This window comes from Sesamum indicum, linkage group LG14 (genome assembly GCF_000512975.1).
Source record: "Sesamum indicum cultivar Zhongzhi No. 13 linkage group LG14, S_indicum_v1.0, whole genome shotgun sequence".
In the NCBI taxonomy this organism is placed as follows: Eukaryota; Viridiplantae; Streptophyta; class Magnoliopsida; order Lamiales; family Pedaliaceae; genus Sesamum; species Sesamum indicum.
In genome coordinates, this window is record NC_026158.1 from 4,257,417 (window position 1) to 4,271,882 (window position 14,466).

The 14,466-nt window shown below is 36.3% G+C and overlaps 3 protein-coding genes across 3 annotated transcripts; 2 read left to right on the forward strand and 1 right to left on the reverse strand.

Moving 5' to 3' along the window:
* LOC105176960 lies at window positions 949–8,730 on the forward strand. The gene is made up of 9 exons (XM_011099956.2): window positions 949–1,443; window positions 1,748–1,864; window positions 2,232–2,314; window positions 2,638–3,098; window positions 3,898–4,079; window positions 5,100–5,185; window positions 5,731–5,864; window positions 6,616–6,918; window positions 8,519–8,730. The coding sequence occupies exons 1-9, from the start codon at window positions 1,069–1,071 to the stop codon at window positions 8,704–8,706; spliced, it is 1,929 nt and encodes a 642-aa protein (XP_011098258.1). The 5' UTR covers window positions 949–1,068; the 3' UTR covers window positions 8,707–8,730.
* LOC105176961 (ras-related protein RABA1f-like) lies at window positions 9,719–11,810 on the forward strand. The gene is made up of 2 exons (XM_011099957.2): window positions 9,719–10,153; window positions 11,033–11,810. Exons 1-2 carry the CDS (start codon window positions 9,930–9,932, stop codon window positions 11,463–11,465), a joined length of 657 nt encoding a protein of 218 aa, XP_011098259.1. The 5' UTR covers window positions 9,719–9,929; the 3' UTR covers window positions 11,466–11,810.
* Window positions 12,564–14,411, reverse strand: LOC105176962 (probable E3 ubiquitin-protein ligase HIP1). The gene is made up of 4 exons (XM_011099959.2): window positions 13,987–14,411; window positions 13,736–13,834; window positions 13,456–13,623; window positions 12,564–13,196 (listed from the first exon to the last, which is right to left on the reverse strand). Exons 1-4 carry the CDS (start codon window positions 14,236–14,238, stop codon window positions 13,050–13,052), a joined length of 666 nt encoding a protein of 221 aa, XP_011098261.1. The 5' UTR covers window positions 14,239–14,411; the 3' UTR covers window positions 12,564–13,049.

Below are 14,466 nucleotides of genomic sequence, written 5' to 3' on the forward strand. Positions count from 1 at the left end.
AGTTAGTTTTTGTATCATTTGAAGGGTATTTTTTGTTTCACAAGAATTTGATGCAGCGGTGTCAAAATTGTGACTTAGTGTCTACAACACCTATTTTCTTTACAAAAGTACTACCCTTTGTGATACATATTTCCTGCGTGCATATAATAACCAATGATTCACACTTTAAAATATAGGATAAATTACAATGACCTTCCATGAGGTTTGACATAATTATGAATACCCCTCGTTATTTGGAAAATTATTAATACCCCATGATGTTTGATGAAATTATGTAATCATTGGATCGGGTATGAAATTATCGACTTTGCCCTTGCTGTATTTTTTTGTTTAAAAAAAAATTAAAAACTTATAAAAAAAAACGATTAGATGCAAAACCTAACAAATTTGGCTAATTGTTAAACGGTTGTTAAAATCCATGGGCTATAGTATTTTTTCAAACAATAAGGGGTATTAGCAATTATGCCAAATCTCATGGGAGGTAGTTATAATTTACCCTAAAATATGTTATAAACAAGAGTGAAATATACAAATCAATACATTATCTTGAAAAAAACGAAGAAAGAAAACTATTTTATCAATCAATATAAAATCTGAAAATTTGAATAAGTTAGTTATTTTATCAATTGAAATGCATTTTTAACTTCACAAAATATTAGTGCATTTGTGTTATTAACGACCGTTTGTGATTGCGGATGATCTATTATTTCTATATTAATATAGATAGATAAAAGTATATATTAAAAAAAAAATATGCATTTAACACAATGGAAGATGTACCTCAACTTGAATGTGGCCAAAGTGCAGTAACTCTTCAATTTTTGGGCAATAACAACAAATTTTTGAATTTAAAGGGGTCGAAATAATAAAACTAAACTTTGGAGGGGTGAAGTGCCATTTTCCTATTTGAAACGTGGGAGGGTATAAAATTGAAACTCGCGAGGTGTGGCGGCTTATTTTCAGGGTTCCGCATGCGGCAGTTCCTCCTCCTACTCCGCCGTCCCTTCCACCTCTACCGCTGTCGGCGTTGCATAATTATAAAATCCTCCTTCCCCTGAAGCCCTTCACATGGAGGAAGAGCCTTTAACGGAACCCAAACACGAGAACCAAGAAAGCGAAACGCTGACAAAAATCAATCGGAAAGCCCCCAGAGAACTTCACGAGTTCGAGAACCAGAGCTCCGCGAAAGCGTCCTCGAAAGCAAGAAAAATCAAAGGGGCATTGTTGGCTGTTAATAAGCCCAGCTACTGCCTGAAGAAAGGCGTTGGGAGTTTGCAATGTGGGGGCGAAAGCCTGCGGTCTCAGCACCGGAAAAGGCTGTGGCGGCTACTCAAAAAGCTCATTCGGCGGCACAACTGGGCGGAAGCGAGTGGAGTATTGAGTGTCTTGCTCCAAGGGACTGTCAAAGACCAATCTCTCTCAAGAAACCGTGCCAAGTATTCGGTATCTGTTAATCTTATCATGGCATTTGCTATTCGTTCACATCATGAAATTTTCCAATCACGAGCCCTTCTCTTAGCTTGTAAATTTTTCTGGGGGTGGCTCTCAAGAATTTGTAATTGGGAAATGAGTTTTGTGCAACTTACAGTAATTGAGGGGTCGTATTTATTGTCTTCTATTTACTTTATTATTTTTCCAATTAGTCAATCTGTTACATGTTCAGTTACCAAATTTTGTAGTTATAATCCTTCCTAGACACCTATGTGCTATAGCCTATATTAAATGCTCGTATACCAATTTTCTGCAGGCTGCATTGGAACTTCTCAGTCACATTAAAGGTCAAACTATCAGCTCAAGGAAAATCCAGAGTGTTTATGAGCTATGGATGAAAAAGCTTGGACCTTTGAAGAACTGGTCAACGAAGGTACGATACATTTCTTTGTTCTTTTGGTGAGTGGTTGTTACCCCCAGCATGCTCTCTTACAGAGACTTGCTATATAATTCCCGTCTCAAATCATGAAAAAATGAGAATCAACTGCATACCCTATGTTTATATCTTTATTATCTTGTTTATTTTAATTCGGTATTGCAAAGTTTTTTTTATAGGATCCAAGAAAGATTTCTGCATTTGTAAACTTGTTGATGTTCATAGGTAATTGCCTTGTGTGTGCATAGGTGGAAAAGATCAGTTCCAAAGTTCTTGATGTATTTATACAAATACTGAAAATTCTAGATGCATTATGTGAAGGCCAAAACTAGTTTGATATGCTAAGCTAAGATTCTGATTACAGGAGAGGTTTGCTGTGCAATTAGAGTTCATTCTTACTTGTCTAAAACGTGGAAGCATGGAGGATGCACATCAAGCTGCTCTTTGGTAAGGTTACTTGTTTCCACATTTACCAGTTTGCAATAGCTTCAAGACAATGATATACCTGTCCAATTGGAAGGGGAACTCCAAAATCTATGCTAATATACTTGGTCTTGCTTCTAAGAACTCTGATCTCAAATGTTCTATATGGCCTTCAACTTCCATATTCTAGCAAGATGTTCCAACTTCCGACTCTCTCCAACTGAAGGATCTGGAGAGTGTATAACTCCGAAGTCTATGTTAATATACTTGGTCTTGTTTCAAATAACTCTGATGGCAGGATATTCTGCTGCTAGTTATTATTTTCTTTTACCTACATTGTTGATCAGTCTCATGCAGGAGCGTGGTTTTGATGGTGACCCTGTTGCAAATTTGGTTGTTGGCCTGGCATTTTCTCAGCTGTGGTATTCTGGAATTCCAAAAGAGTTGCAATTGACAGAGCCCAACTCATCTGGCACCTATAAACAATCAGAAATTCCTGTCAATGGTATTCACATGCCAATTGATTATTCTAAGGAAAATGATGCTGTTGAAGCAGGGGGAGCCAATTCTCCTTTACAATGTGATTCGAACACCTCTGTTGCCAATGATAAAGACCTAGTTGGGGATGATGGTGATCAGCAGAAAGATTCCATGGATGTTGATGACAATGTGAAAAAAGAAACTTCTTATACCAGTTTTCAACCCCAAGGGTGTTACATGAGATCAGCCGAGGCAAGTGGAAATAGTGATTATTCGATGTCTAATTATAGCAGCGACCTTCCTCATGCCTCTATTTTCTACAATCAAGGTGACTGTCTTCTTGTCTATTTACTCATGAACTGCTCAAAGGTGTATTTTGAGGAGCTACAGCATCTTCTTTGATGCAAATCTAGGAAAAACTCTCTGTGGTTTGCTAATTTATCTATATCTGTGACTTACCACATCAACACCTCAAAACTGCAGCAAGAATCAGCACAAGAAACTTATGTATTCAAATGAAATGCATAAATTTGTTTATTCCCAACGTCTTTTATGAGCTGTAGCTCATCAGGTTTAATCGCAGTCCAGAATCTACCCCTCCCCTTCTTTTGGATTTATAGGGAAAATTCAGTGTTTCTCTGTCCTCCTGTCCCCCTTTCAATTTAAGGACTTGTATGCTATTCTCCTAGTCCATGCTATCTACTTTTCATCAGTTTGGAACCTGTTGTGAAACCATGTGCTGTTCTTATAGTTATTCTAACATTTAATATTTTTTCTTACCATCACTAGAAATTGTTCTCACCCCCATCCAAACAGAATGAAGTAGGGTAGCGTTATAGTTTCCTGGAAATGAATCTTTACAATGCAAATTGTATTCTACTATTCTAGTGTGGTAGATTAAGGGATGCTTTACATTTGCAACATCATCCTTCTTATGCATCTTATATTTTATGATTGACCAAACTGTATGCTCAGAAATGCCTTAGTAGACAAACTTGCTATTTTGAATTTGTGAGCTCCTGCAGCTTTAGAGATCTACTTGCTTCTTCAAGGTGTAATGTTTTGGTATATTTTGGAAGATATGTTTATGAAGTTTCTGTAAGCTAACTTCATCTTATTTTGTCCAGATATAGGCCTACCTCCATGGCTATTGCCTATAAAATTGCCGAGTTCTCATGAAAACGTGGAGGATGCCGTGTATATGCACAGGAAATTGCATAACAACTACTATAAGAGTGCATTGAAGCACTTACGTGCTGCTCTCTACTCAACACCACCAGTAATTGAGGCCTTCCACCCTTTAATACAGGTAGTAAACCATAAGTCTTTTGATGATTGAGATTCTGTGAATGCCTGTAAGTTCATTCTAATAATGAAAATGTGGCTTCTATTTTTCTTTTGGAGAAATCATTGTTTTAAGATATAATAAATCATAAGTTCAGCCGTCATCCCATAGTTATAAGTTCTCAATTGCTCCTTCTTGTTATCTTGTAACGTTGGCCTCATAACGTCCCTGTTTGGTTGTCTTTCATATGCTTGATAATTTTTTGGTAGCAACTGATGGTTGCTGACATAAAATGAAATATATGGTATTGGATAATTATGGCAATTAAAATATGCCAGTAGCTCTACAAAAGCTCTTGACAGAATTAACAGTTATATACCTACTTCCTACTATGTTAATGGAAATGATTGAGATTATTTAAAAGGGTATCTTTCTTATATATCCTTTGTCTGATAATAAAGTAGAATCATTTGAAACCTGGCTTGGACGCAATCATCTTCGTTTATCGCGTGAGTCTTAAGATTGATGCAGAGGTTGAGTTGATTAAGGGTATCTGGAAAACAAATCTGCTGACTTTATCCTCTTTTCACTTTTTATGTTCCATATAACATTCCTAGTTTAGCCTTTAGTTGAATCATTCATATGATGTACACTTGTAGTCTTGAAGTTACTTCAGTTACTGGGCATGTCATGCTGGAACATTAATTCTTCGCCTTTAAGTTGTATCATCATAAAGAAGTACACCTGTATATGTTACTTGCTTCTCGGCAATATCATGCTATTGCATTTTCTTTCTTGTATGATTGAGTGCACTTGTTTGTTACAGGTGCTGAACTCTGTCTGTAAACTTTTCAGAATAAAATGTTAAGGATGAAAGAAGATATGTAAAAACGAAGGGAAAAGTGACAGTAATATATTAGCAACCCATAGGTGCAATCACTTTGCCAATTTGGATAGCTACATTTTGTCCTAAGCAAGAACATTTTTTGATTTTGTTTGAAGCCATGTGTTCTAAAGGCTGTCACTTTCTGTTTCATGCTTCAGATGCTGCTTCTTGGAGATCAGGTTCATGAAGCCCTTAATGAACTTGAAACTTTATTTCATAGCTCGGATACAGTACTCCAACTAAGGTAATGGCTTCTTTTCTGTGTTCTTGGTTAGAAGTCCTTGCTAAAAAGATTCACGGAAACTAAAAGTTGAATAGGTATATTGAATAAAAGAAAATTCGTTGATCATTCTGACGGTTGACTTCTGAGAGTTGAGGTGTGCAAAATTATACTAGATAAAAAGTCTTATGTTTAGTGTTAACACCGATTATCTGTCCACACTTTTGTTCTTATCTTGGTAAAAGTGCAGAAAATGATGCTCAAATATGCTGAATCTGGAAATCGTGGAAGACAACCCTCTATGAATCACAGATCAATGTGAATACTCACTTTTCAGTGACGATTGTTGGAGATGGAGGGCTTTTAATTTATATTCGTCTACACTCCCCCCTTCAAATGATTTCCTGTCTCCTCTAAAAACCTAATATCTGAATGCATGGCCAAGACCAATTAAAATATTTTAAGGTTCCCAAATATGTGGTTGTGAAACTTGCACACAAAGTTCTTTTCACAAACATCATGCATGTGTATACATCTGTTTGTGTTTGAAGAATATGTTTCCTCTGTAGATTGAAAGCCAGTCTCTTGGAGCATTTTGATAGTGGCAATTTTGTCAAACTTTGTACATGCTTTGAGGACATTTTAAAGAAGGATCCAACATGCAACGACTCCTTAGCAAGACTTGTACTGATGCACCGCCGTGGTAAGCTATCAGTTTGAACTAATTGCAAATGTGTCTCTCAATTCATAGGCACTCATGAATGCTACTCTAAAAGGTATACTGTTTCGATAAATCTGTGAGTGCATCCCTAGTACACAAATTTTGTGCATCTTGTCTCCAAAAACAAAAATAAGAGGAAGGTCCTCTATACAATGTTTCTTGGTTTTGATTTCTTTTTCGATCTCCATTCACATATTTCTCCTTTTTTTTGGTTTTTGCCTTTCATTTAATTTTCATGTTTTTTTGTATTTTGCATATCAAATTAAGTGGTTTACAGTTAGTGAAAAAATTGTCACTTGAAGTTGCCATTTGCCCTGTGTCAATACAGAAGGGAGGCTGGTCATCTTATAACCATTACTGTCTAGTTTATGAATAGGTTGGAATAACAATGACACTGAAAAGTCTTAATTAAAGTCTCTAAAAAAATAATCTCAGAGCTTTGACAGTGTCCTTGTGAGAACCATGTTGCTACCTAACTGAGGGAACAAGATTTGTCAATTGAACACCTGGACACCAACAGTTCATCTCCCCCCCAAAGTAAAGTACCAAATCAATACTTGGGCTAGTGGTCAGTTTGGGCTACTGCTTTGGTTACTGCTACCAGATTGGCCACAGGACTTGCTTATTTTGGACCTGAAGTCATTTTAATATAATCTCCTCTTCTAGATACACCAAAAATTAAAACCGAGTTCTTTTTCTGTTGGTTGAATGAGATTTGTGTACTGAATTGCAGGAGATTATGAAACGGAGAATTTGGTGGAAATGATAGCCTTACACTTAGATGCTTCATATGGAATGTGTGAGACATGGCAAGAATTGGCATCTTGCTTTTTGAAACTTTCTCAATGTGAAGGAGATAGAGTTTCGACTTGTTTTGGTGGCAGTGATCGGTACAATGAAGGATATTTAGATCATTCTAACAAGATTCCAGATTTATTCACCAATGGTGAATCTGGAAAAACTTGGAGATTACGTTCCAGATGGTGGCTGAATCGCCATTTCCATGACAGGATCCTGATTTCAGATAATGAGTCAGGTAATCAAAAACCCATTTATTTGCATCTCAATTAGCTGTTATTTGGTTCTGCTTAATAGAGACTTATGCTAGGTATTCAGTTTTGGCTTGTTGGGTTGTTATTTCTTACCACCGAAGCTAGATTTTTCTTCTATGTTGGACCCCTAAATCCAGGGGTGATCATGGTGCGGTTTCGATTTTTCCTAAGTTATTTTAAAATCAAATTGCAATTGGCTGTTTTATAATTTGTCAAATTGAAAGAAAAGAAGAAAAGAAAAAATTAGTTGAACAAGTGAAATTTAGGATAAGAAGTAAAGGACTTAGCTTGAGAAGTTTGAATATGAGAGTCTGAAAGAGACGTTCTCCGATTCTCATCTTCAGTTTTTGTTTTCTTTTTCTATTTTTCCTTTGAAAAAAAAAAAACTGTGGGCTTTTGTGGTTTTTTTCTTGTTGCCTTTGTCCCTTTTTTTTGTTGTATTTTTAATAACTTTGAGAAGCCAAATCTAACATTTATAAACATGGGTTTGCAATTTGCACATTTGATTACATTTCTATAATTTGAATATTAAAATCTTCTAAACAACTAATTTTATCAAAATATTCTATATATGTAATTTAAATAAATAATTTATATAACAGTTCATTTTTTTTGCGTTTTTTCAAAACTAAACCAAAACCAAATCGATGCGATGTGGTTTTACTCTAAATTTGAAATTTTAATTTGTTCAGCAAATTATAATAAATGGTTTGACTCGGTTTGGTTTTGGCAATTTTGAAATTTTTTTGATCACCCCTAGTTGGATCAATTAATAAGAAGTCTACTGTTGGTATAAGGATATTATTATTATTATTATTATTATTTTTTGTTCGTTAAATGAGTATTCTGGCCACAGTTAACTCTGGTTTTCCTGAAGCATGCTTTTTGTGAATTTCATCACTACCAAGTTTCTACCTCTAAATTCTCACTGATTTTAGTACCATCCAGCTTCACGCCTTTCTGTGGAGGAATCAATTGGGCTTTAAAGTCTACTTCGTTTGGTCCCTAAGTCATATTCGACATTTCTGTTTCTCTCATTAGTTTATTCCCCCTTATTCTTCATCGTGTTTCATAAAAGCTTGTCCTGTGATGAATAACCGTATGGGAAACAAAACATACTGAGGTGGATGACTAAGCGTATTCTACCATATTTTGAGAGTATAAAACTCAACTTTGAGGTTGTTGAAAGAACTTCTGGACTATCCAACAAGAAGTCGTTAAGAGTGAGGAGATAAAAACGATGGGCAGTTACTCAGGATTTAGCTGCTGCTCCAAGCCCCCTCCTAAGCAACTCGGGGTCCTAACACTAGTACAAAAAGTCGGATTGATTAGGTTCTCTTTTCTACAAACAATTAGTTCAATTATTTTGGTTTTTGCATATAAGTATAAATGGGTATGTTTTGTTTCTTTTTGTGTACTTAAATGAGGGACTACAAATACTCGTTTTAGAAAAGAGGTACTGATGCCGGCCAGATAGCTACTCTAGCATTGAGGAAACTCTACGTGGAACCTCTCTAGTATTTATTCTTTATTTCTTACATAACTCGAATATGTACATTCATTTGCTTGTTATTATCTCTACAGTCGCAGGTGATTTGAAGCTTTTGACCTACAAAGCAGCAGCAGCTTCACATATTTACGGGCGACATTTCAAGTATGTCGTGAAGACCACTGAAATTATAGAGAAGGAAAATGATATGGAACTTTATTCTTTCTTACAAACTCACATTCTCAATTCTGTTGGATTTTACTCTCTGAAGAGGAATACTTGAGAAATCAATTCTGTTTTGCAGTTTTTGCCTCAACTCCAACAACATTCCTGTACAGAATAATGCACTATTTTTTCTTCCTAAGTTGTCAGGTGAAATAACAAAAGGCTGCTGTAACAATAATCATACATCACTAGTATTTTCATGCTATAATCAAATAATCAGAATAAAAATTCAACACACATATGACTTGACTGAAGATCCAAGCATAAAATCCGCGTCAAACAACAAAAACAAACCAAGTTCTTACATTTAAGAAACAACGTACGTGAATGATGCATAGGTAACATTTCGTTCCAACTTTGCTGGCCAACGGTATAGCACACATTCCCTTCTTATATCTGGGCATCATATACACATATATGTGTATATTTAATATCATACATTAAATATATTATTTATAATAATATTTTCTTTCCTTTTTCCTCTTCCCGGACCGTATTTATAATATTCTTTCCTTTTTCCTCTTCCCGGACCGTCACCAGCGCCGCCCTCCCCCCATCACCACCCCCTTTAGCTTCCCTCCCGCTCCCCTTTACCTTCGCCCTCCTCCCCCTTAGCTACCCTCACTTATTTTTAACTAACTGAACAATTGATTTTATATTTTTAAATTTTTTTTCATATTTTATTCTCAATTGACTCATTACTAATTTATTGCATGTAAGGTGAGTCCTTTTATGATCAAATCATCCTCATAGTCTTCACGCGTTAATGTATGTGAGGAGGATATTTTCATCGTTATAAGAGTAGTTTGGATGATAAAAAAATTTATTTGATTTGCAATAAGTTAGTAATACATCAATTGAGGGTAAATATTAATTTTTTAGTAAATACCAACAAATTTAATAAATTTTAACTAATAAAAAAATTTATTTATTAGACGAAATTTAACATAAAAAATGTTAAATAATCTTTCAAACTAGTACGAGTTTAGGTATAATTATATGATAGGTGGCGAGTGAATATATGTTGGAGTGGGAGAGAAGAAGAGCGTAACAGTAAAAAGTTGGTCTTATAAATGAATCGCCGTAACTGCGCCTTTTGTTTTTCATTTCTGTATTAATAACTCTCTCTCTCTCTCCACCGCCACCAATTTCTCTATCTCCACTCCATTTCTTCTCACATATTAATGACGCTGAAACCTTAAAAACATCTCGCTCTGGATTTGCGTACGCAGCAGCAGCTACGTATTTGTATACGTACATACGGTGTAGTGTAGAGCAGACATGGCGGCGGGCTACAGAGCGGACGACGACTACGATTACCTCTTCAAGCTGGTGCTGATCGGCGACTCCGGTGTCGGTAAATCCAACTTGCTCTCGAGATTTACTCGGAATGAGTTCAGCTTAGAGTCCAAGTCTACTATAGGCGTGGAATTCGCCACACGGAGTATACGCGTCGATGATAAGATTATCAAAGCTCAGATTTGGGATACCGCTGGTCAAGAACGGTAATACTATGTTTTGTTCTTTTTTGTTTGTTTAACACGTTAAATGCTTGAGTTTTTCTCGTTTTCTGGTTTCACTGTACGGATTGATGAAGAGATTGGAATTGTTTCTGATTCTTCTCTTCGAATGGGGGGATTAGGGTTGTAGTGCTCGTGTGAGTTAACGCCGGGAGCGAGGAATAGTGCTTATTTTTACTCTCTATTTTACTTATTACTGTTTTATGGATATTGAGATTGGAGGAACATTGGTGATAGTTCCTAACGCTTGCAAGTTAACAACAGATCCATTGAGCAAAATGTGCCTGGGTTTAGAACTTCGAGACAGCGTTAAGTTTTTCATGAAGTAGGAACATTTGGGCCATTGTTAATTTGCTATGTTTAGAACTTTGCGGCAGTGAGATTCCTGACACTGAATTTTTCTGGGCTCTTTGATCTGGATGATGTGGCTGTAGTTTAAGAATGCCTGCTGCAATTACCGTTACAAATGTAGGGTGATGGACTATTGCCGCATATGGTAATAATGTTAAATACAAAATCTTCAATTTTACTGATAATATTTGTCGCTCTGTTCCTGCAAGCCACTTGGGGTCTTTAGGTTGTAATCAAAGATACCGGGATTTGATTGATTGATCAACTTGTCTAAAATGCTTGTTTAATTTAGTGTTTAGACAGTAAAAACTGTTCTAAGTCTCTTGCAAAGTAACTGAATCTGCAGTTATTTTTACCATCTTTGAGACATTGACAGGTTCCTGAAGAATAGGGAGCAGTTTGCAGAATTACTGATAGGATTAGGATGAAAAACAATATGTGCCTCCTATTCTGCTGTTTGTTATTTACAATCATGTACAAGCTCTTGATGCTTAGTATTTTGTGGGCCTCTAGATACCGCGCAATAACAAGTGCCTACTATCGAGGGGCTGTTGGTGCGTTGCTTGTTTACGATGTTACTCGACACGTCACATTCGAGAATGTTGAAAGATGGTTAAAAGAGCTCCGAGATCACACGGACCAAAACATTGTTATCATGCTTGTGGGCAACAAGGCAGATCTACGTCATCTACGAGCTGTCTCCACTGAGGACGGTGCGGCCTTTGCTGAGACAGAAAAGACCTACTTCATAGAGACATCTGCCCTTGAGTCTTTGAATGTCGAGAATGCTTTCACAGAAGCACTCACCCAAATATACCACGTGGTCAGTCGTAAAGCGCTTGATATTGGTGATGATCCAGCAGCCTTGCCCAAAGGGGAAACTATAAATGTTGGGTCAAAGGATGATGTGTCGGCTGTGAAAAAGGTCAGTTGCTGCTCCGTATGATCACAAAATTGGCGCCAACTGGGCATTAGATTGGATTTAAAGGAATAGTGCCATCAGTGCGTTCGTTTGTGGTTGCTCTCTCCTCTCGGTGACTGGTGAGGTTGCCATCAGTTTTTGGAGTTAGCAACGGGTCAAACGAACGTCAGTTCTGTGGTGTTTTACCTGGCTTTCCTACGTTGTATTGTTTCACTTAATGACTCTTGAGGATTTGTATTGTTTTCACAACTTGCTTTCTGGCTGTTAACCAAAATTATTACAATGTTTTGTTTAGACATCGTCTGCTCCTTGCATAATGTAGTAAGAACTATGCAAGTCTGTGATTCTTGGATTTGCAATTCAATTAAAGGATAATCTGTCTTGAAGGTTATTCTAATTGAAAATTGAAGTCCCATAGGTTTGTAAACTGCATTTAAGTCCTATTTATGGGATTGGATTAATCACACTTTCACCCCTTATAAAAATGCGAATTTATATTTTTCAAAAAAAATTTAAAATTAAACTTAAATTCCTTTAGAATATTTTTCGTTTACACCTAATGCCTTTCTGTTAGAGTTGAACAAGAAATCTTACCGTTGGTAAAAAACAAAAAATTCATAAATTTTTAAATCTATCGTCATTTAATTTTTTTATATATAATTTTGTATTTATAAAAGAAATAAATATGCTAATAAGAAAATATTTACTTCTTATTGAACATTCCCATGCATATTTACACTCATTTACCTCTCATTTTTGTACTTAACATTTCTGTACATAGGCACAAAATTATTACACGTTAAGTGAGAAAATTAGATAAGCAGTAAATGATTTTACTGCTGACATCGATATTTTTTATTCAAACTCTAACAAAAAAAGATTAAGTGTGAATTTTTTGAGGGAATGTAAATATAATTTTAAAATTTCTTTAAGGAAAAGCAAAATTTTACATTTTCAAAGAAAAATTAAATGTAATTAACCCAACGGAATTTGGTAACATGAATATAGAAAGGACAGAGAGACAAAATGATCACAACATCAGACATGTCTTAATGGTGGTTAGCGACAAACTGGATGTTGCTTTCCAAACTTCATAAATATGATATGTAATTACATCAAATCCAAACAAAAACCACTGTAATTGTTACTTCAATTTATTAATATCTCACAATAGCTTAAGGGATGAAATTATGACAATCCCTTGTGTGTGACCATAGGACTAGCAATATGCTTCAGCTCTCGACAAGTCGCGAGCATCCAAGCGCAATACAATCACAATCATCGGTATATGACTATAACATTCACAAATTCCTGCCTTCTCCATTCAACATTCAGCTGTCCATGTTCTCTACAAGAGAAGGCAAAGCAACTACAGAAGCTAATACAGCATTCATGCATAACTGAACAAACAAATGTACCGAGTCTGTACAGTTTGCGAGACAGACAGAGGGCCAGCAAATGTTTCAATAGCCAGTCGCATCTCTGCAACTATATACAAAAAAATATAATACACCAAGAAAACTGTTCTTTTCCTTGTGGATTATAAAGGAAAGAGGACCAAAATGCTAAATTGGTTATTGGTATATTCCAATAACACCGGCCCTCTGTTCATAAATCCTTCGCCTTGTGGCTCAAGGCCGTGGATTTGCATACTGCACAAGTATTCTTCTCGAGCAGCCACTTCTTTATGCATTCTTTGTGGTATTCATGTCCACAGTCAAGGATTCCAATATCTTCTCCATCCTCATAATCGGTCTGCATAAAACCCCCAAGTAATCATTATTAATTGATCAAAGTGGTCTCTTTTTTTGGGTTGGCAGGGATGGTTGGGTTTGTTTGGTAATACATGCATATCAACACGAAAAGGGCCGAAAAATCAGTAATATAGGCAGTAGAGAGAAAAATTAACTCCTTTGTGTTAGATACGGACCTCAATATGCTCATTATGAGATTAAATGCTGGAATATTAAATGCGGCATTTTTAAAATGATAACCCAATCATTAGATATAATACCTGGCATATGACACAGAAGTCGATTTGCTGATCCAGGCAAGTATCATCTTCAAGATTGAGGTCAGCAGTCGATGAGGTAAAATTTCTTATTTTCAAATTATTTTGAATGAATTCCTCAGATAATCCAGTGCCAACATTACCAATTTGTTCTCCCAATGCAAGAAGCTCCTGTCATGTAAAGTTTAAATTCAGGAACTTCATAGAGTATTAGCACACAAAAAAAGCTTCATTAGAAACAATCATCAACGCACTGCTCTACCAAGTGTGACCACCTAATTACCTCATAAGACATGTGATCTATATCCAAACGCATATCTCTGTGCTGATCAATAGAATCTCCCGCTCCATGATAGCCTGGAATTTCTAGTACGGCAGCTTCCTATAAATGACAGACCACAAACATTTAACACAATTATTATAACTTTTGAAGTCATCAGAACCACTACTCCCACGCATAGTCCTCAAAGAATGAGTATGAACAGGAATATTGATCAAAGGAGTGAAGGGAAGGGGATTGGAATAAGAATGTACATCTTCTGGCAAAACTCTCAAGTGAGGAAGGGTCTGGTGCCTTGCACTTGAGTCGAGTATGATGTCCCTTCGATGAGGCTGATACAACCGAAAACCAGTTGGTGGTACAGGAGCTAGAAATGTAGGCCTGGCATCTACAACATCCTGATACGGAGTGATGACAGTATTTGAAGAACTAATGGTCGAGATACGACGTGAAGCGCTAGCCAGTTGTGATGGGACATTAACATTGTATCCTCTGACACCTTGCATAGGTGGGGGCGGTTGATGAGGATTGGGATGGCTTTGATGATGGGGATGCAGAAAACCACTGGAACTTCTGTTACTGCCTGTAACTTGATAACCATTTAGGCCTATATTCCCAGATTCAGCACAAGCCCCATTAGCTGATATGCCAAGAAATGAAAAGAGATGGAGAGAATCCCATCAGAATAACATATAGATCCAACAAAACAGGTTATAAATATATACGTAGACAAT